General features: G+C 40.5%; 2 protein-coding genes across 2 annotated transcripts in view; both read right to left on the bottom strand.

The window, feature by feature from the left end:
- dpf1 (double PHD fingers 1) overlaps window positions 1–8,640 on the bottom strand; it is an 81,492-nt gene extending 72,852 nt beyond the window's left edge. Inside the window, exon 1 of the mRNA XM_051958098.1 lies at window positions 8,622–8,640. Within this exon, the coding sequence (XP_051814058.1) occupies window positions 8,622–8,638 (17 nt within the window). The 5' untranslated portion in view covers window positions 8,639–8,640. The remainder of the gene's footprint in view (window positions 1–8,621) is intronic.
- Window positions 8,641–13,431: 4,791 nt separating this feature from the next.
- The window catches only part of numbl (NUMB like endocytic adaptor protein), a 35,925-nt gene continuing 29,528 nt past the window's right edge, over window positions 13,432–19,828 (bottom strand). The window contains 12 exon segments of the mRNA XM_022196635.2: window positions 13,432–16,151; window positions 16,154–16,244; window positions 16,246–16,568; window positions 16,570–16,600; window positions 16,602–16,866; window positions 16,869–16,959; window positions 16,961–17,031; window positions 17,034–17,070; window positions 17,073–17,105; window positions 17,107–17,132; window positions 17,248–17,312; window positions 17,314–17,426. Of these exon segments, the coding sequence (XP_022052327.2) occupies window positions 15,996–16,151; window positions 16,154–16,244; window positions 16,246–16,568; window positions 16,570–16,600; window positions 16,602–16,866; window positions 16,869–16,959; window positions 16,961–17,031; window positions 17,034–17,070; window positions 17,073–17,105; window positions 17,107–17,132; window positions 17,248–17,312; window positions 17,314–17,426 (1,302 nt within the window). The 3' untranslated portion in view covers window positions 13,432–15,995.

Genomic DNA, 19,828 nt, shown 5'->3' with positions numbered 1-19,828 from the left:
AAAAGAACACTGTCCCTACGGTGAAACATGGAGGAGGCTCAGTAATGTTTTGGGGCTGCTTTGCTGCATCTGGCACAGGGTGTCTTGAAAGTGTGCAAGGTACGATGAAATCTGAAGACTATCAAGGCATTCTGGAGAGAAATGTGCTGCCTAGTGTCAGAAAGCTTGGTCTCAGTCGCAGGTCATGGGTCTTCCAACAGGACAACGATCCAAAACACACAGCCAAAAACACCCAAGAATGGCTGAGAGAAAAGCGTTGGACTATTCTAAAGTGGCCTTCTATGAGCCCAGATCTGAATCCCATTGAACATATGTTGAAGGAGCTGAAACATGCCATTTGGAGAAGACACCCATCAAACCTGAGACAACTGGAGCTGTTTGCTCATGAGGAGTGGGCCAAAATACCTGTTGACAGCTGCAGAACGCTCATTGACAAATACAGAAATCGTTTAATTGCAGTGATTGCCTCAAAAGGTTGTGCAACAAAATATTAAGTTATGGGTACCATCATTTTTGTCCAGCCCTGTTTCATTAGTTTGTTTTTTTAAATAATTATGTTAATCAACAATTCAAAAGTGATGGCTGATTTTGATTATTTAATTTTCAATAAATTTTTATTTATTGTTACTTTTGTGAGTTTCAAGTGATTTCAGTGAGAATTGTGGGTTTTTCCTTCTTTAACTGAGGGGTACCAACAATTTTGTCCACGTGTGTATATATATATACACACACACACATACATATGTACTTATTTTCTAAGATTTTTTACATTACATACTGTAATAGTGTGTTTGCAGAGCTGGTCTCATATTCTATAAATAGTATTTTAAACAGCCATTTGTCATTTTCTACTAGTATAATATGTGTTATATTAAATCTGTAGAATCTGCTTGTTAATCGTAGAGTCTTTCATAATCATACATTTATATTTTAGGTATTATTTTTCTTGAAGCATTAACAATAATTTGTGTTTTCGTACAGCACCATTTGTACTGTGTCCTCCACAGAACAGGATTATAACAATATTAAATTTTAAACAAAACAAAAACCATAAAAACAAAAATGTTAAAAATGGGACTGATTTGAAAAAGGTCTCTCTGTCTTTTAAGTTTCTCTTCAGTTATTGAATAACATCCTTAAACACCCATCTCTGTGCATCAAAGTACATTATTTAGAAGTGCCCATTTCCATGTAATGATATGGTTTCTTACCATAAGACATCAGTTTTGACTGGAAAGTATTGTTTGATTTTTTTTCTTGTCACTACCACTTCATTTTAACCCTCCTGCCGTTATCATTTACGGGCACCAAAAAATATTGTCTCCTTGTCTGAAAAAATAAAAAAATCAGCAAAAAGTCACCCAAATTTCTGAAAATTTGCAAAACCTTCAGGAAGAAAATTCCAATAATTCCTTGAAAGTTTCTCTTAAAAGTTTTTATTTTTAAAAAAACACATTTGGTAAGAAATTTCTTGTAAATATTTTCAAAAAATTAGTAAAAAAATTCTAAAAAAATCCTAAAAATATCTAAAGTGCTTACATATATATCAGTAAAGCTTCTAATATTTTTTAAGAACATTCACAGAAAAATCAAACAAAATCTAGCAAAATTCACTGGCCAACATATAGAGACAAACAATCACACTCACATTCACACCTACAGAAAATTTAGAATCATCCATTAGCCTCAGCATGTTTTTGGACTGTGGGAGGAAGCTGGAGAACCTGGAGAAAGCCCACGTACAGGGAGAACATGGAGACTCCATACAGAAAAATCCCACACCGGACGGGACACGAACCAGGGATCTTCTAGCTGCAAGGCAACAATGCTAACCCCCGAGTCGCTGTATAGCCCGAAAGACAACATATATTTATTATATTTATTTACATATATTATAAAAGACAAGCAAAAAAAAGATAATATGAAGAAGTGTTGGGACCCTTCATGAATTATGTAGAAGATCTGGATTTAGCATGCTGAGGAGTGATTTTGTTGTGAACCCTGCAGCTTTAGTAGGAAGAATGTGGGTTACCATCTGATGGTTGAAAGGAGCAATTTATTGTTTATTGGTGTTTTATTTTCCTGCAGTTGTTCTATTTTTCATCTCGGTATACACTGCCAGTCAAAAGTTTGGACACATCTTCTCATTCAAGGGTTAAATTTCATTATTTTATACATTGTAGATTAACACTGAAGACATCATAACTATAAAAGAGTACATATGGAATGATTTTGTAAACAAAAAAGTGTGAATCTGCAATGCAGAAAATAATGCAAATAAATAAAAAGCATTGAATCAGAAGGTGTGTCCAAATGTTGACTGATCGTGTATGTTTATTGAGGAGAGTAAAGATATTGTTGAAAAAATGAAACAGAAAGCAATTGTTTTGTGTCATGCAGTGGCAAAGGCATAAATCTACATTGTTGCTTCATCTAGAATGTGCAGATCTATGAGCTCCCCTCTTCTCTGTCCACGGTTGCCGCAGCTCAAGCACACCAGCTCACCCATCACTTTGCTCACACACTGTCAAACTGCTTTACACAACACAAAATGAAGTTGTAATATTGGAGTAATTCAGCCATATATGCTCAAACCAGAAACAGTTCAGAACGCTCCGCCCTGCTAGCTTACAGAACTGGTCTCTTAACATGTGTGTATGGTGCTTTTATTTGCTAGAAGACACACCATGGGTAAAATAAGTAGTCAAACTATGGGTGAACATTTCCACCTTAAAACTGCAGTGTTCAGTTTCAGACTTCAGGGTTTCATACATAATTAACTTTAACAAATGAAAAAAAAAAGACTTTTACGAGAGCTTTTTTTTTTTTCTTCAAATACCCGGGGAAATTTGTTGGGTTAAGTTCTACAGGAGGAATACAAAGTTGAGGAAGAATTGCATAAAAATCTGAGGCTTCAACTTCAACTTCAACTTTATTATTATCCCGTGGGAAATTTGTTTTTCAGCAGCAGGCAGTACAAGATAAACCATAAACCATAAGACATAAAACATAAGACATACAGACATTAAGAAAATGGGGAAAATCCTGAGCACAAGTGAAAAAGGACAACACTTAAGCCACAAAATGCCAAACTCTGATCAGGCAAAACCCATAAAGTGCATTCAGTCGAAGTGCTGTGCAATAGATAAATAAACAGTAATGATGAACATACGGGGTAAAGCAAATAAAAAGAGATGCAATAAATATTCAATAAATAATAAAAGATTACAGTCTTAAAATCAACAATGAGTTCTATCCACAGGTGCAAAAAGCAGACACAAGAAAGAAAGTGGTCAGGCCAATGAATTGAGGTTTTCAATGGCAACTGGGATAAAAGAAGTTCTGGCTCTCCTCGTTTTGGTTCTAGGCATTCTGTAACGTCGGCCAGAAGGAAGAAGATCAAATTCAGCAAACAGGGGATGATCAGGGCAGTTCAGAATTTATTGGGCCCTGCTGACGATACGTCTGCTGTAGATATCCTGCAGCTGAGATTGCTGCACTCCGATCACCTTGCTCGCTATTTTGACCAGATTCACAAGTCTGTTTTTACTAGACAAAGCAAGACAACCGAACCAAGCAACCATGCAGTACGTAAGAACACTTTCTATAAAACACTGATAAAAAAAGAGACATGAGAACCTTACACACTTTGAATGTGTTCATCTTTCTCAAGAAATAAAGTCTCTGCTGGACCTTCTTACAAACAGCATCAGTGTAAGGCTCAAATCGAAGTAGATTATCAGTAATTGTTCCCAAATATTTATATTGAGAAACAATCTCAACATCCATGTCATTAACGACAGTATAACTGTCACTGGGCTGTGACTTTCTAAAGTCAATAATCATGTCTTTAGTTTTGGACACATTGATCTGCAGGTGAAACTCTTTGCACCAAGTAATGAAATCATCAATTACAGGACCATGTTCAGACTCATCCTTATCCAAGAGACTCACGATCACTGTATCATCAGCAAATTTAAGAAAATGCCTAGTCATGTGCATGCTCCTGCAGTCATTAGTGTACAAGATAAAAAGCAACGGTAAGAGAACACAGCCTTGTGGGGAGCCTGTAGAGGAGTACAGTTTAGGGGATAAAACGCCATTAACCCTGACACACTGAGACCTGTCAGTCAAGAAGTCTAATATCCAGCCAACAAGGTTAAAATTTAGGTTAAAAAGAGAAAGAAGTTTCTCTGCTAGTAAGTGTGGCTGGATAGTATTAAAAGCTGAGGAAAAGTCAATGAACAAGAGCCTAGCATGAGTCTTAGAGGCCTCCAGATGCTGAACTATAAGATTCAACAATGTCAGTGTTACATCTTCAACTCCTCTGCCTGTCCTATAACATCTTGATGATGAGTTCAGTTCGCCATGACTGGCTGGAATTGCTGGTTAGAATACTGCATGTTGCTCAGACCAAAGTTGAGGCCATCCATAAGGGACTTGTCGTTGAGGCTTCCGTACGCTACAAACATGTCAGAGGCATTGTTGTACTGCAGTGCTTGTTGTACTGCTTGTAGTTGGAAAATAAAAAAGAGGGCGGTCACTGATGGTGGAAAAGGTAGAGCTATGTAAAGCTTCATATACAAGCTAGTAATACAAGCTATACAATAGTTTGATCTGACAGATTTTGATTAGCTGGTTCATTTTTAGTGGATGTCCAGAGTTTCATTAACAGATGTCCATCATCCCAGCGGTTTACACAGATGAAGCTAAAAATCCTCATAGGAGACATACTGGCATGGCACAGAGGGACAACTAGAAATGTGAATAATAAAATGAGTAAGGACTGGATTTCATTTAGCTGCTTCAGTTTTAAGGTTCTGGTTTTGAGGTGCAAACTGGCTCATGGTCACACTGACAGAACCATAATGTTATTAGTAACACACATGCTTTCCTGCCATCACATGTCAAAATGTCTACTGTGGAGAAGACATGTTACCGTAGAAAATTCTGCATCCGACTTTACCAGATTATATGGATTATGTTGAGATGGGGTAGCAGAACTCAGTGGTGGAACATGTGGGTTTGCATAGGTACATATAAGGGTCTCTTAAAAAGAGTGTACAGCTGCATTAATCAGTGATTGTGTAGACTATATGTGGGATTGTGTACAGTATGTGTAAAAAAGTTTTTTTTTTTTTTTTAAAAAAAGCTGATAAAATACATATAATATGAACATGCATATTAATGTATAGAGGAAACAAACAACTTACATGTGCGCATTCAAACCAAAGGAGAAATGAGTGGACAAACACAACAAAATGAAATGCTTTCACACAGACGCACACAATTTTACTCTGTGCTGAAAACACATGTTCACATTTATTAGTTATTTTTACTTTAGTTTACATGCTGTAACTAAAATTACAACAAAAGTAGTCACTTTTAGCGTTGAGTCTGACAGTGTGACACAGTGTTTGTTAAGCCGTTGTCTCATCTGTAAAGGTTCCTGGTTCCAATGCAGCCCTTCTGACATGCGCAGTAAAACAAAGACCAGAACAGAGGCCCTCCACAGCATTGACTGGGGCAAACCTGGTGGCAGCTGGTGCAGGTGTAGCAGCATGAAACATGCTGTTGGATGGAGGTTGTGATGCCCTGTGAGTACACAGGAGGGCGCCACATGAACATAAATGCTGCAGCTGCACCACAGTAAATATTGCATGAGACCACCTACTGTTTACTGTCCTGAGTGACTCCCAGCCAGGGAATTTTACTATGAAGCTGTCCTATTTGGAAGTCGTGAATTTGCATTTTCTCTTCCAGTAAGTTATTCTTGTTTTAGGAAGCTCAACCCCACCCTCATAACCACAACCAGATGCAGCAGATGAATACACACCTGCTATTATCAGCTTAGACTCACAGGTGAAGCACATAAAGACAATTTAGTCACGATGTAATCCAATGATTCTGCCACATTATCACCATGAAATACACAGAACAGCTCCACATTTACACAGGCTTCAAGCAGTGTTGTAGAATTACAGTGTAATCCGAGTCCTTTTAACTGTAGCATGATAATGGAGATGTCACTTCAAAGGAGGAGATAAATATTAGATGATTTACTCATTTTTATTGACAATCTGTCATCTGCATGAGTGATTAAGCTCATGACTAAGCGGCTTCATTTGCAGGAGCTGTCACCCTTGCTCTCATTAGGTGGAAGGCAGCACAGAGAGAAGCCCCCTCTGGTTCAGTGGCGTAGTAAACAGAAAATTTACATCGCTGCTCGGATGATTTAAGGAAAGCAAACAATGGGTGAGAGCAGACTGGCTCTGGTCCTCTCTGACACCCTCTGATGACTGACAGCTGCTGGCAGGGCACTGGAAAAAATTCCCCTTCTCAAAACAAGAGAAAAAACTTATTTCAAGGAACTTTTACCTTGAAATAAGTGAAGAAATCTGCTAATAGAACAAGTGAAAAATGGCTTGGTAAGATTTCTTGAAATAAGATATGATATTTACAATACTGAGATCTTAAAATTAGCCGAGAAAATTTATTATAAGCTATATTTTACCGGGATTGTCAAGCTTAGGTGTCTTACCCCTCCTGTTGTTCTCATTTACGGGAACCAAAAAATATTATTCCTTTCTCTGAAAAAAAAAATCTAAAATTTCAGCAAAAAAAATCCTCGAATTTATAAAAATTTGCAAAATCCTCAGGAAGAAAATTCCAAAAATTCCATATAAGTTTCCCTTAAAAGTTTTATTTCCAAAAAATCACAAAATTTGGCAAGAAATAAAAAATTAAAATTTGAAAAATCTAAAATAAAAATTGCAAATATTTTCAAAAAATGAATAAAAATCTTTAAAAAAAAATCCTAAAAATATCTAAAGTGATTCCATATATATCAGTAAAACTTGTAATGTTTTCTTGAAGAACATTCAGAAAAAAATCAACCAAAATCCAGCGAATTTTGCTGGATTTTTGGTTGATATTTTTTCTGAATATTCTTCAAGAAACATTTTTTTAACATCTCTTTTTTTCCATCAAAAAATGTTCAAAAATTTCCCAAAAAATGTTGAAAATGTGGAAATTTTCACTATGAAAATATTTTCCCCCACATTTTCAAACTGTAAAACGGGTCATTTTGACCCACAGGATGACATGAAGGCTAAGACAATTTCAAGATTTTTTGACTTAACAAGATATTTAAGATGCACTGTCTTAAAACAAGTCCCTCCATCTTGCTGAAATGTCTCTTGTTTAGTGACTTTATCTTAAATCAAGTAGAATGAGTCATTTTGGCTAAAAATAAGACAAATAAACTTGGTAAGATTCAGAGTTTTTGCAGTGGGTGTGTGTGTGTGTTGCAGTCACATGGATCTCAGCTCCAGCCTTCTGCCCTGTATGTATTTTGCAGTCATGGGAATTCCTAATTCTGCAAGCATCAGGTCTGCAGTACCACAGCAGACAGTAAATGCAGCAACATTTTAGCAGTCTAGGAGAGCGTTTGTGTGCTCATGGAAATCTGACTGTGTGTATTTGTGTGCCCTTGCCGTGGCATTTGAGGTTGCCTCGAACCCTGAGGGCCAGAGTCAGTATTTCTTGACATATTTCCACACACATGCAAAGCCCTTTGAGGAAGCTTGTCATGGCCCGCCGGCTCAGTGCACCAGCATTAAAATGGATCACTTCTTTACTCCGTTCATGCGTAATCCTTAACATTTACATTACTGCCCGTGTCGTGCTGTTGGAACCGGCTGTGTACCAAACAAAAGGCAAGCTGCTGCTCTAATCAATAGCAAACACATGCAATTAATCAATGTAATTACTTCCTTCTAGCTTCAAGGACTGCGAGGTCACATTGCCAACACTATATCCATTGCAATTAGTAGTATCAGACGAGTGTGCATGTGAGGTGCAGACAGAGAGACCTGGAGTATTAAAGCTCTTGAGGTGTAGCTTAAAATGCAGCAGATCTCTATCTAAAGGCTTATATATACAATGTAGCATGTATGTGTGTGTGTGTGTGTGTGTGTGTGTGTGTGTGTGTGTGTGTGTGTGTGTGTGTGTGTGTGTGTGTGTGTGTGTGTGTGTGTGTGTGTGTGTGTGTGTGTGTGTGTGTGTGTTACCTTTGTGTGTGATGAAGTAGCGATAAGAAGGATAAATAGTGTTTGTGTGTGTGTTTCGCATGGATGCATTATCCAGTGCTGATCTGAGAATCTGGACACAGCCCATTACACAAACACCATTACTACTGCTATCAGATGCTGCCATCACACGCACACACACTAACTGTATGGACACACACATACGACACACTCGGATGCATCCTTCTTTGTCATTTCTATTTAGTTATATGGAGGAAAAAAGATACATATACACTAAAAGCAGCAAAGATAGAGAGAGAACACTAATTGGAAGTGAAACAGGATAAACCACAGTCATCTTTTACATCTTTTACACACACAAGTTGTTGGAGTAAGTCTAAACCGCACAACAATCACACAACACCCTCTCGTATGATTAGCTCAAAGCAATCTGTTTTGCATGATCTCACGCTTCTGCCAGCTGCGCAATAAATAAAAGACAAATAAAGAATAGGTCACACCCCCAAAACCCAAGTAGACACACACACACACAGACACACAGACACACACACACACACACGTTTGTCCTACCTGCCTTGAGAATCCATTAGGATGATATTGTATTTTCAGCTGCTATCATTTCTCCTGCCACCGTATTATAAATATATAGGAAGCAGCTTTTGCAGACTCAAGCACTTTTCAGATGTTATAAATTAGTCTTTTACTGCGTCACCATGGCAACCAAGCATCTCCATCTCCTACGCAGCGTGTTGTAACCAACTTTATTATACAGAACAATGCACGGAGCGCAGGTAGGTGGAGGTGCTGTGGCTCCACATGGCTCGATTTGAAGGTTAAGTCTTTACAAATGAATGTATAACTGAGTAAAATAGTATATGTTTGCCAGCAGTTCTTACAGCTTTACATCATCAGTGGGAGCAGGTGAGCTCGACCCTGAGAGAAGGAAAGTCAGACACTATTGACACTTACTGACTTAGCTGAAAAATAATTTAAAAAATGATACATAATGCTCCCTGTGCTTGTTTTATCCTTCAAAAGCAATGTGTTCTTTTAGTATTTGATAAAACGTGGTTTTCAAAAGAAGGCTAAAATAGTTTGTGTTAGTTACTATACTGTAAATGTATCTAAATTAGCCTGAGTGACTGGGAGGAGGTTGCCTTTTACACCATTTGCACACTATTTATTATTATGTTTATATTACTATTTATATAAGTGTTTCAAAGCCTGGTAGAATAAAATAGCGAATAATCTGAGCGAGACAAAAAAAATGATAGTATGATAAAACTACCCTATTATAGCTACTCACTAAGACTCTATAGCTATGCTGGCATTTCTTTAACACTACATGAGGGCAGCTGTGTTTTGAACTAAATTCTAACACCAGCATGGCAAACATGCTTACTGGGACACTGTGAGCATTCTGATGAGCTGCCTGTTAAAATCAAGCAGAGCTAAAAGATAATGGACAAATAGCAAGATAAGTGCAGTTCCTCAAACGGCCACTTGAGGCTGACTTCAAAAGCAAGTCAATACATAGACAGCCTTTGTTAAAATGTTGAATTTCACAGGAGAAATAGACATGTTTACAGTCTGGTAATAAGAACAGTTTTGGTCTCTATAGCTAGTGTCGACATTCATGACAACTGCACATGAGGTGTATTTTTATATAACTAACCCGTTAAAGCTGCATTAAGGCTTGAGGTTATGCATGCTTCAGGGTGTGTCTGCTATGAGTGACAGGTGGGTGTTGTCATTGGACAGTCCATGACCCGATTCAGCTGTGCCTCTTTACTCACTATTGGATTAAGCAGAAGTTAGGAGGAGTCAGATGCTGTCAAGATGCCAATGGCCGAAGCAATCATGATGAATTTTAAAGCCGCTGTTTAGAAAATTCTTAACCATGTTCACTGTCCTCATAGAGAGGCATCATGGTAACATTTACCTGTTAGCTACAAACAGAAAATGCTTATATTTGATTCGGAATCTGATACAATCTAAAGTAATACACAGTAAAACATGACTCAAATGTGAAGGGAAACAAATTTGTATCAGTTTTGTGTTACCGATGTAAAAGTCAAGCCAGCACATTTACTAATTAATTCTGGGCATGGTGGAGACAAACGGCTGCTGTATCTGGGTTCTATATTGATGAAAGAACTTATTTTGTGATTATGTAGGTCTGACTCTGAGCTTTTATTTGAGATGCGGTTGAGAGAGCTGGGCAAGATCCTCCATTTGGAGAAGCCTGGATTCGAGATTTTAGGAAAGGGGTGAATGTTTGCTAAAGCATGGGGGGCAGTGCTGAAATATTTAAAGGGTCTGTGTGAGGAGGAATCAACAGTTTTAATCCTACAACATCAGTAGCTGTCTCTGTGTTCATTAATCAGTTAGATACAATTGTTCCACTTTTGCTTCTCTCTCTTGCATCACGTTCTTGTCTTCTAAAATGAATCTTGCAGCTACCTTGATTAATATTCTACATTCTTTCATGGCGCTATAATGCTGTTATTGGAGGAGAAATGCGAAAAATACAATTGCTTTAAAGCATCGATGTGGCTGTATCCATTATTGTTAAACGAAACAAGTATTATGGATGTACACCTTAGATATGCTGGCTTTAAAAGTGATAAAAAAATATGTTTGACTTGTAGCTATTTCTGTGTTTTGACTTCTTGCAGTGACTCACACAGGCTCCTTCTAATCAGCTATCATTGGTGTGTGGGTCTGTAAATATGGATGCAGGCTACAATATGGTGTAGTTGACATTACATTTAGGATTTTTGGGCACGCATTTGCTCTGCTGTCTTCACTGAGTTGTGTTACGAAACATTTCCATGACTTCTATCTTGTCATCACACGTATTTATGACGGTGTACACTGGATGCTTCAGTTATGTGACTGGATTCAAGTCTCTGTCTTTTGATGAACAAGGTGATTATTATTCTAGATATATGATCAGCACTCTCGGCACTTTTCTGGAATTTCATTTTATATTTGTAGCCATGCACATACACACTATGCTTATTAATATAGTGAGGTCCTTATATTATTTTCCTGTCGAGACCAGCTGATCCGTCCTGGTCTGTATTTGCAGGCAGCGTCTGTGAAAGATCTTTTGTTTGAAGAAAAGTGTTTGTGCTCAAAGCACCACCATGAGGTAGCGATTAATAAATGTTCTTGTGTCCAATAATAATCTGCAATGAAATGTTCCTCGAAATCCAACCTGAGGGGATGACATGTAGAGCAACACTGTTAGAAGGACGTAAACAACAAAGACAGCCTTGATCAAAGAAGCCTAAAACCAGAGTGAAGAGAGGTGATTAGGGATTCTTTAACGCTGTATTTGAATTCATTTTGATTTGAGTAGCATGATGCACAGTAGGGGATTTACCAACGGCACTGTTAAACCAGTGATCCATCCAACATGACTGGAAAACAAATGTCTGTCCCCTGGAGCTTAAGAAGTGAGCCTGCAGAGCTCCACTGATGGCCTCCTCTACTCTCCTGCAACACACACTCATGGACTCTGTCCTCAGATCAGAGGACAATGGCCGGGTGAGAATTACTGCTACCACCGCTCAAGACCTCAGTGTGTGTGTGAGAGTGTGTGTGTGAGCGGTCGCTCGCTTTCTCACGGCCCTTAAGAAGAAAAGAGGCCTTGTCTGGTTCCATTAGTGACCTGAGCGGCAGCAGCAGCACCACTGGGCCCCGACTGACTGGAGGACGGCGCTGATTAGGAGGCAGCACATCCAGGAGTAGAGAGCATGGAAGTATAATACAGTTTTCAGCTATTTAAACCTGACACCAAACACAGCCTTTTGTTTGTTTCTCTCTTTAGACTAAATATACTATAAGACTGATATACATAGACTGACAAAAAGGAGAAATAATACATTTAAAGGAATAGTTTTAGGGAATTTGCTGATTTGCATCCTTGCAGCAGTTAGAAGAGGAGTTAAATACCGCTTTTATATATTTACTGCCATACAAAAGTTTGGGGTCACTTAGAAATGCCCTTTTTTGGAAAGAAAAGCATTTTTTTTCAATGAAGATAACATGAAATGAATCAGAAATACAGTCTAGATATTGCTAATGTGGTAAATGACTATTCTAGCCCGAAATGACTGATTTTTGAAAACATTTTTTTGGCCTTTTATTGGTTTAATTAGATAGGTTAGTTGAGATGCAGACAGGAAAGTAGGGAGAAAAACTGGGGGAAGACCTGCAGCAAAGGGCCATGAACTGGACTCAAACCCAAGGCTGCTGTGTCAGGGACTATAAACCCTTTTTATTGGTCACCTGCTGAATCAGTTGAGCTATCTGAGCAACTGAAACAGCCAATTTTTAATGGAATATCTCCATAGGGGTACAGAGGAACATTTCCAGCAGCCATCACTCCTGTGTTCTAATGCTACATTGTGTTAGCTAATGGTGTCGAAAGGCTCATTGATGATTAGAAAACCTTTGTGCAGTTATGTTAGCACATGAATAAAAGTGTGAGTTTTCATGGCAAACATGAAATTTCCTGGGTGACCCCAAACTTTTGAACGGTAGAGTAGGTGTTCAATAAATATGAAGCTACAGCCAGGAGGAGTTGACACAGCACAAAGACTAGAAAGAAGGAAGCGAGTGTTCAAAGGTAAACAAAAACAAGAATATCTAAAGTGTAATACTTGGCATGTTATATTTGGTTTGTTTAACTGATAGAAAAGTCAAAGGAAGAGTAAAAAGAAATGTTTCTCACCCAAGTGCAGTGATTTCGACCCAGAAAAAACACATTCTGCTGTTTTGACCTTTCAATTTTTGTACAGACAAAACAAACAACATAAAACACACTGATGATTTATTTTAAGAAATGCTCCTAGGTGATTATTTTTTACCTTTGAACAGAGCTCCTAATGGTTTCCAAACCTCCTTCCATATTACATCAACAATTTCCTGACTGTAGTACATTTAAACCAACAGTGTGTGATCATGATGTGCTGATCTGGGTCACAGTTTGAAAGTTTAAAAGAAAAAAACGGTCTAAGTTTTGGTTTAAGTCAGTGAGCTGGATGGTTGGACACTCGATTTAAAAACCATTTAAGAAACTGTTGCACTCACTTCAGGGTAGCTGAGGAAAGTGCACCATTGCTGCTTATCTTTCAACTTTAAGAGCATGGAAAATAAAGATTGAAAGTAAAAGATCAAAAACAAGAGACAACATTTCGACAGAGGCAGAGATGAAAAGAGAAATACAAGTGTGGATAAAACATAAGAATATTAACTCAAAAAATGAAAGTTTCCAAAAAAAAACTAATTAAAGAAACCAAGATAAAACAAGAAAAAGCAGTAGCTGTAAAACTCTATGAAGTCGCCAATTACAAAACAAGAGCAAGTGTAATATTATATTACTTTATTCATCTTTTGTACAATGTAATTACAATACAAATATGTTGGTTTAAATACAAAAATTCTGTAAATAAAGATTAAAATAAACTCCACTGGTTTGCTTTGTTACCATCACTAAACTATGGTTTTACAATCAAGTTTATGAGGTCATTTAGTTTGCTTTAACGCGGAACACAATTAACCTACATTTATAATTTGGAGGGCGTGCAAACAAGAGTCGGGGGCTAAAATATATTTCCAAAGAAAGTAAATTTCATGAGTGAATCGGTCAAGCTTTGTAGAGAAAGGAACGTAGAAAGCGCAGTTTGGATTTTGTTCAGAAAAGAAGAAATCTAGAAAACAAAGGACTAAAACCTGGATGGTATAAATTAGGACAGCGGCTCATAAATTTAGTCTCAGAACATGGAGCCCATCAGAGGGGGTCGCTGCCACAGGAAGAGACCAAAGAAGCTAATTAGGCTGTGGGGAGTTAATGAGCGGGGAATCTAATCAGTGGCAGTCCACATCCTACAGTTCAATTCCCAAGGAACATCACAGGAGCGTCTCTGGTTGGACTGTAGTTTGTATAACGTATAGAAACAACCCGTGGAAAGCCCTTCAGTAAAGAACATTTCTACTTGACATTTTGTAACGTTGCATCTTCTTGAAAAGAGCGTTTTCTTGACAGCATTGGAGTTTTAACTATAGATGGAGTTGCACAAACAAAACCTTGCTTATAAGATTGCAGTTATACACTCAGCAACTTTTTTTTTAAAAATCTATATGATCAAGAGTGTTTTTGAAGTTTTAAGAGTGGAGGAATATTATGCTCAAATGAAAGCAGCTTGGCCTTGAGAAATAAAGACGGCAGACTGTGCTCATGATGAATGTGTCTTTGTTCTCAATATTTCCGCACAGTCTGCCTCCCACGTTTATCTCGTCTTGTCTAATTTTCCTTTCCTCAAACTTCCTCCGTCTCGTTCTGTAAATGTATGGCTCCATTCTCTCCTCCAGTCGCTCACATACAGCGTATCCTTCCTTCCTCTCTAACCAATCTACGCTTCTACCAGTGAATTTTTCTCTCTATCGAATCTTGCTTCATTCTCCGTGCCTGAGTTTGTATCTGCTCCTGTTCCTCTGCTCTTTTCACCTCACATCATCTGTCCAAAAGCCTGTTCTGAGTGGAACACTACTGCAGCTGATACAGTAGCGGTGAATTCACAATCATACTGCACGTGATGAGACTATACCCTGTGTCTGAACACATAAAAGGATTGATGAATGTTGGAATGTAGTGCATTATTTTTTAACCAGTTGCACAGTGTTGTTCAGTTTTTTCTTTTTTAAAATTCCACTGAGTTGTTCAAGTTCCTTGGGTTTGTCTGGTGAGGATGGAGTCCAGAGGACCGCTGTGCTGTATTGTCCAGAGTGTCTGTGTGCTGGAGATCCTGAAGTGATTTTTTCATGTCCCGGTGCCCTTGAAGTTAGGCGTTAGCAACAGAAAATGTAGCCAAAGTGAAGCCGTACTGACTCGACTGGCCTCTGCTGCAGTGGAGCTTATATACGTGAGGGCGGAAGAAACATGCCGTTATATACACTTGTCTGACATGTCACACTACACAGCTGTACTGTCAGCCCTGACTATTTGGTTCCTGTTACATGGTTTCCACCAAAGCGTTCCCTGTACTACTGCCCAACCACACCTGTTCGCTGTCTGCTACCTGTAGTGTCCTACTCTGCACGATTCAACAAAAATAAATATGGGGGGGGGGGAAACAACATGCTCCTGAAACACTGCTTTAAAATTTTGATTTTTAAGTACACATAACTTGTTAAAATAAAAAAAATACAATAAATAAAATCATTTTGGCCATAAATCTCTACTATTGGTCAGTAAGTCCTTTTTGGGTTGGTAGGGTTGAGTCTCACATCACTGGCGGTCCTTTCAGGTATCCAGACTTCTGCTGTGCTTGGCTAAGATCAGCATCAATCTGTTCATCAGTCAACAAACCACTTCTCTGCCTTCTCTGCACATCTTGTGTGATGTAACCACATCTGCTAAAGTCTCTCCACCCAAATCAAGCAAAAACTGCCAAAAATAGCTCATGGGATTGGAATGCATCTGAGTGGAGTCCCCTTTTAAAGAAAGAAACCACTGAACTGTGTCCCCCGCCCACTATGTTCTCAGAGGAGGCACATGCAGTACGTCCAGGGCTTGCAGCAGGTAAGGTAAAGCCAGAGTGGAGAAGTGAAAGCAGGGAAGAGAGGCCAGGTAGCGGGTGGAGTGGAAGGATTCAGTCCATCGAGTCTAGAGAGCTAGAGACCTGAACCTCCGATAGCAGCCCAGCAAACTGCTAAGTTTGTCTCTCTCTCACATGGGAGTGTAAAGAAAGCAATTAAGATCATTGTAGCATCGACTCCTATGAGAGCTTTTAGCAAATTGCTAGGCTGCACAGGGCGGACGCTCGGACTAACTGTAAGGACCTGCATCCCATTCAGAGCAAAGATGCTGGAGTTAGGCCTCAGGCTTTAACTCCAGGACTAATGCTATAGCTTTGGGAGGCCAAGTCTGGCTTAGAGCTCAATTTCAAAAGTCTTCTGCAGATTGTTGGAAAAAGGGTTGGCTGCTGCAGCTGGCGCCTTGTTTCCAGGCTGCTGAGAGGCTGGTTTTGACTCCAGTGCCGCCCACTTTGCCTCAAAGCGGTCGTCGTCTTGAGAATCGGCTTTACCATCGGCGCTGTTAGCTGGCTGCCCTCTGGCGGCCAGCTGCTACTGCTGCCACCGTTCCCACCGCTGCCCGTGGTCCCGTTCTGGAGGCCGATGTTGCGCTGCTGTGGGGCGGAGGCCATTGATGGCTGTTGATAATGGTGGAGTGGAGGAAAACGGAGGAGTGGAAAATCCTCCACTGTGCCCAACTGCACCAGATGTTCCTGGATAGGGATGGAGACCCGCCACTTTGGTCCTCCTCCGCCGAGCCCATAGCACCTGCTGCACCTGACGAGCCCGTGCAGTGCAGAAAACGTTGGCCACCATTTGCGATGGTGTGATGCCTACCACAGGCACACTGGCATTGGGATAGGTCATACTGCTCGCCAGACCTGGCATGTAGGTCTGCATGGGCATGAAAGCAGGTTGGACTGGCTGGCTGGGCGAACATCCCCACAGGGGCTGGAGTGCATCAAAGCCAAGGGGAAGGGCTGCATGGAGCTTGGAAGGGAGCCTGGGGGTCCGGGGAGGAGGGTGCAGCGCATGGCGGCCCCCTGACATGCTGGGACCCGACATAGTGGGATGGACATGGAAGGAAGAGACATCGGGGGACCTGACACTGGAGGGCCCGGTATTAGAGGGACAGATGATATCGACATGGGTGGGAGGGCATCGAGGCCTGACCTGGAAGAGCACAGAGGGCCCGAGATGAGAGGCTTGGACATGGTGCCAAGAGACATGGGACAGTAGACACTGGAGCAGCTGAAATGACTGCCTGAGTGGACATCTGATGGCTGGAAATGGAGGGAGGTCCAGGGATGGTGGGGATGGTGTGGACCTGGAGGAGGGGTCTGTTGGGTCTTTACAGCCTTGGAGACCTCCTCCAGCCACCTCTCAGCCTCAGAGGAGTGCGCCTGTGGCCGCTCTGCATCTGCATCTGCATCGCACGGAAACCGGAGGAGGAGAGTGGAGTGGAGGTTTCTGCTTGGACCCAGGAGGAGGTGGCTGGAAGGATAACGTACAAGCTTAGAAAGGTGCAGTAACTCCCCGACCACTGAGTTCAAAGTGTGTGCTGACAAACCATCAAAACTGCTATCGATCTAAATGTAGACTTTCTTACCCTGCAGCGGTGCAGGTGGTGGAGGCAGAACAGGGGGCACAGTGCAGGCTGGAGGCCACTGGCAGACATGGAGGGTTGGAGAAGAGCTCGTCTGACGGATTAGTGAAGGAGGTGTTGATCTGGCTACACAGGGCGTTGATACTACTGTCTCCCTCACATGGCAAATCCCATGTCCATCTCTGGTACTAGCAAGAAAGGGACACACAGAGGGGAGGCAGGGACAGAGAGGAAGGACAAAGAAAGAAAAGAAGAGGTGGAGGATGGAGCAGAGGGACAAAGAGGGAGAGGGAAAAAGGCAATATTTATTTAATTGTGCAACAGGACCCAGTTAGAATCAAAAGCATAGAAACTGGAGCAAATGAATACTTTGATTCTGGCCAGTAGTGACCTAAAAAGGGTGAAAACACAAGTTACTCAAAACAAACATAGCATTGTGCTACTTGCTGATAAATAAAAGATTTAAACCTAATCACACGGATCCAATTCTACGTACATTTCAGCCGTTTTTTCTGTCCTTCGATGTTTCTAGTGCCTGGGACATTTCAGATAAAGGTGAATTGACTTGGTTTTTTAAACCCAATTGTAAGTGATCTGACCAGCGAGGGATTAAATTACTGTCTGACTTTGGTTTGGACTGCAGCTTTAAACCTTTTGTTGCACTGACTGCAGATATAAATAGATATAATATCTAATTCTCTGTTCATTGTCCCCTGGGTCTGGCCTCTTCACAACCTCAGAGACAAAAAGATCTGTGTTTCTTCCTTACTTCTATTCCTCATCTCTCCTCTACCTCCCTGGTAGAGAAGCTGACTTCTTTCACACTTTGCAAAGTTTCAACACGCTCATGCATGCGTGGAAGAGTGGGAATAGAGTGAATACATGTTTTACCACAGATGGACCCATTGTGCGGGAAGCTCTACTGCTGTGCAATTCAAGCTCACTCTTCTAAAACATGTCGGCTATATCTCTCTCAAGTCTGTGCATTGTACGGCGACAGGCCTTGAATGATGCTGGAGGGTGCAGAGGGCGCTGGAGGCATGATGTTGGGAAATTTTGTGAGGCATTAACTCCTCTGTCGTCTATTTAATTCTTAAATAATTAACAAATGTACTTTATCCTGTTTTCATGCATATTATTAGTCCACGTGCTAAGTTTTGGCACGGGATGACCGAGGGCTGATCTAGAAGGAGAAGGAGTAGCAATGGTCAGTGCTGTTCATGACATGTGACGATGAAACTCGAACATCCTTTTGCTACAGACAACCCTAGGTCTCCCATTAAAGATTTCTCTGTCCGTGGTTCTGCCAAGATCGACCCTCTGATCCCTTCTCTGTTCCTGCTCTTTTATTGTCGCATAGAGGTTCAGAGGCATTCATGCGTGTCTGTGCTGTGTGTGTTTTCCTCGGTACAGTGGCAGGTTTAAGGGCTGGGAAAATACTTGCTGAAGGCTAACCAGGACAGCTGATTGACCGCACAGATCAATACACACATTGTTCAGAGAGTCACAAGGGAGCAGGAGGCAGAGGAATTGGCCGCCGCTACTTAGTGCGTTGCATCGGAGTGTGTGAAAAGAGAGAAGGAGGACTGTGTATATAGGATTCACAACTGGATATATACAGTAATCATCACTGGCGAAAGATGGAAATCAAAGGCGAGACTAGGGGTAATAAAGTGAGCGTGGCTGTTGGATGTTGTGGTTAGTATTCCAGTCATAGCAGGAGACTCCCTCTCATCTCTGCAAATGACTATAATCAGCGTCGCTACTGAGCTCTCTGATCCAGTGCACCACACCGACAGGGTGTGTCTATACGTGTGTGTTCTTCTATGTGTGTGTATACATCAACCTGTCAAGGCCAAGTCACTTAATATTAATTGTCCTTTAAAAAAAAGCAAAGAGCTCTCAGAGTTAGACAGGCAGCGGCCATCAGCGCTGCTGCTAATAGCAATAATAACAGCACTTCACTTCAACTGCTTTTTATCTTGCCAAGCAGCCAGTGGAAGGTAGGCATCACGATTAAACAGAAGATTTACACTTTGACTGCACGGAAATACGAAAATAAATCCACTGGAGATGTGCTGAAGGTTTATTAGGGTAACGTGATTAGTCAGACCTCTTCAGATAGAGGTCAGCGATGCCACACTGAAGCCAAATGGAAAATTAAACAATGTTCCGACAAACAACCATGACGCAAGTGGAATGAAGTCCACACGTATAGTTTCTGCTGTGTGTGTAGTCGCAGTAATGTTCCCTGAATCCCAATGAAGCATTCCTTTTAGCATCAGCAAAGGAGAGATCCATCTGATTTTTACTGCGAGTCATTTTGATTCTGTGTGTAAATTAAATACGGCTCAAAACAAGACCAGTATGAATTAATCAGTGTCGCCACGGCCTAATAGTAGCCTTTAGCATCTGCAAGTGAATATAATCAACCTCTGATAAAACTCAGGCTCCTATCTATTAATATAGCAGCTAGTAAATACAGTATTATTAAGGTTGTTTTTTTCAAATTTTGTATCAGATATCTGACAAAAGAGGTACTGAGGCTGTGTGGAGAACTTAATAGTGTCAGTCTGGTCTATGA

This window comes from Acanthochromis polyacanthus, chromosome 13 (assembly GCF_021347895.1).
Source record: "Acanthochromis polyacanthus isolate Apoly-LR-REF ecotype Palm Island chromosome 13, KAUST_Apoly_ChrSc, whole genome shotgun sequence".
In the NCBI taxonomy this organism is placed as follows: domain Eukaryota; kingdom Metazoa; phylum Chordata; class Actinopteri; family Pomacentridae; genus Acanthochromis; species Acanthochromis polyacanthus.
The sequence above is the reverse complement of the archived record's forward strand: the minus strand, read 5'-3'. Positions and strand labels throughout refer to the sequence as shown.